At 33.2% G+C, this 2,653-nt stretch overlaps 1 protein-coding gene across 1 annotated transcript in view; it reads right to left on the minus strand.

Moving 5' to 3' along the window:
* LOC104724083 (amino acid permease 6) overlaps positions 308 to 2,653 on the minus strand; it is a gene marked incomplete in the record, with an annotated part of 6,371 nt that continues 4,025 nt past the window's right edge. Inside the window, 3 exon segments of the mRNA XM_010442531.2 lie at positions 308 to 1,139; positions 2,370 to 2,515; positions 2,611 to 2,653. Coding sequence (XP_010440833.1) covers positions 486 to 1,139; positions 2,370 to 2,515; positions 2,611 to 2,653 — 843 coding nt within the window.

Raw genomic sequence — 2,653 nt, forward strand, 5'->3', positions numbered from 1 at the left:
AAAAAAAAAAAAAAAAAGTTTCAGTACGTAGACACAAGGCTACAATTGATATGATCACAAATAAGCCCTACGTGACTATAAATCTATAATGATCACATCACTGGTGACTGGTGTTTAACATTTTAACAAAATATTGAACCCACTACAAGCGTGTTTTATATTTTTCTAGTTCTTATTTAAAAATTGTTGTTTTGTAACCTTGGTAGATAAGATCCAATCCTTTAAGCATGTAAATTGGCTATTCCTTAGTTTGTGTTGTGTTTTAGCTTGTTATATGCTTTCCATTTTCCTTTTGCTAAGGACCAAAAAAAAGGAAATGGGGCTAATTGCTGATAGAATTTTTTCAAACAAGCAAGTACAAGTACAACATTTTGCTATGTGATAAAACACCAATAAATTACAAAGAAATAGACACTTTTATTAAAGAGAAGAGAGTGCATGGAAGTTGTGTTCTTTGAGACGTTTTGGTGAGAACACAGATTTCATTAGGGAGCTTGGAAAGGCTTGAAATCCTTGAGACTTGTTATGAGTCCTTGCACAGATCCGGCTGCAGCAACGAGTGAGACGATGAAACAAGCCCAGCTCAAGATTTTTAGCCAAGTCCAAGTGAAAGAGAACTTATTTATCTTCTTCTGAGCAATGTGCATCTCAATGGGAAAGTAAACTGTTAAAGGCCAGAAGGAAGCTGCTCCAATAAGACCCAAGAAATCGTTGAAGAAAGGGAAGATCATGGCTACAACCGCGGTGACAACAACATATGAAGTCCTCCAAACCAATCTGAACAAGTTGATACTAAATTCACCACAGCAAGGGACATGGACTTTGTATTCTCTTGTGATGAACTTGTTATCTGGCCAACGTTTTGCGCTCTGGCTCTCTACGAACTGAAAAATGGGCTGACAAAAGACCTGGTAAGCACCAACAAGATGCACTGCTATGCAAACATTGGCAAAGTCAATTAGCCAGAATGGCTCATAGAAACCAAAGCCGGTTAGAAAATTCCCGGGCGCATCATTTCCAAAGGCAGCATAACCAACACATCCGCATAACATGTAGAAGAAGGTCGTTGTGGAAACACCCACGAGGCTTGCTCTTTTCATGGCTTTGTTCTCTGATGGTGGACCTACTTTCAGGGTGTCCTGCCGCATTTAGAAAGTTACATAGTTTAATTAGTAGAGCTAAAAAACACATTTAAAAAAGAAGCTAATTAAATTACACTGGAACTCTTTCTTTTCGTTTTTGAGTGTATTATCGGAATGTGATCGTATATAAGGTCAAACAAAGGTGTAGCTCATTTCAAAAAAAACCAAAAAAAAAAAAAAAAGCGTATCCCTCAAAATGGAAGTACATGAAATTTAGGATATGTTTATTCAAGATAATATTTTGTTTAATTAGTGAATATCTTGATTACTAGTCACATATGTTTTAATAAATATATTCGAGAAACTAGGGTTATTAATCTATATATTTATATGTTTCCGTTACAGTGAGTTTTCATAGAAGTTAATTATCTCTATATGTAAGGCTCTTGTCGCTGAAAAAAAAAATGTAAGGCTCTTGTCAGTAAACTTAAACTTTATCATATTGTAAATCAAATGGTTGTTTGGATAGAATTTTTATAAATTATAATAAGATTTAAACAAGCTGAATGATATATACTAAAATTTAAGTTTATATAATAAATAGTAAAAACTATCCATCTTTTCCATTCATATCATTTCTCTAGTAAAATGAATATTTAAAATTAATTAAGACGTATTCATGAAAATTTCAGAAATCCTTAGTTACATCAAAAATTACACTAGTCTCTCAAATATAATTCAACTAATGTATATAAGAAAATAAATATGAATTGCTTTTAAAAATGTTGTTGTTTAAACTCCAATCAATTAAATCCGTAACAATTGCTATTCAGAATTATATATATATATATATATATATATATATAAGAGCATCTATAGTAGATAAAACTCTCATAGTCTCATATATAATATTTTAATAATTATATATTAACTAAATATTTATTAAATTTTAAACAATCATACATTGACATGTATTTAATGAATCTTTCAAAAAGTTCTTATTTGTGAGAACTTCTGACTCGACATGCTCTAAGTAGAGTTAGAAAAAAACATGATTCTTGGATGGTGGTGAAGAATTGTTTTAAACTTTCACTACGAAGACTTATTTCTAATAACTTTCTTCCTATTTAATGGGTAGGTCCATGCAGTGATGTTTACTTTGCGGCCAAACGGCACACAATTCAATTCATTTGGACTCTCTCTTGTTGCTGTCTCCCTAACTCCTACTATCAATAAGTCAAGCCTCAACATAAAACCAGCAGTAGGACATTAATAGTGACTACTTGCCTGTATTTCAATGAGTACAGTTGAGTATGCATAGGCAAATGCGATGTCTCCAATCGCTTGGAACGTTCTCCATACTTTCTCGGAATCCGATACATCAACCCCGACCGTAACTCCTGTCAGTGCCGTTCTTACGTGCTCACCGCCACCTTTATAATTTTTTTCTTGAAAACCATTAGGATTGAACACTCTTTCAAAAGTTTAAATTACTATAAGTACATAAGAATGTATATATCTTGTTTACCAGCCGCTTTGGCGATGGAGAGACCAATGCCAATGGAGGCGTA

Source organism: Camelina sativa, chromosome 2 (assembly GCF_000633955.1).
Source record: "Camelina sativa cultivar DH55 chromosome 2, Cs, whole genome shotgun sequence".
Taxonomy (NCBI): Eukaryota; Viridiplantae; Streptophyta; class Magnoliopsida; order Brassicales; family Brassicaceae; genus Camelina; species Camelina sativa.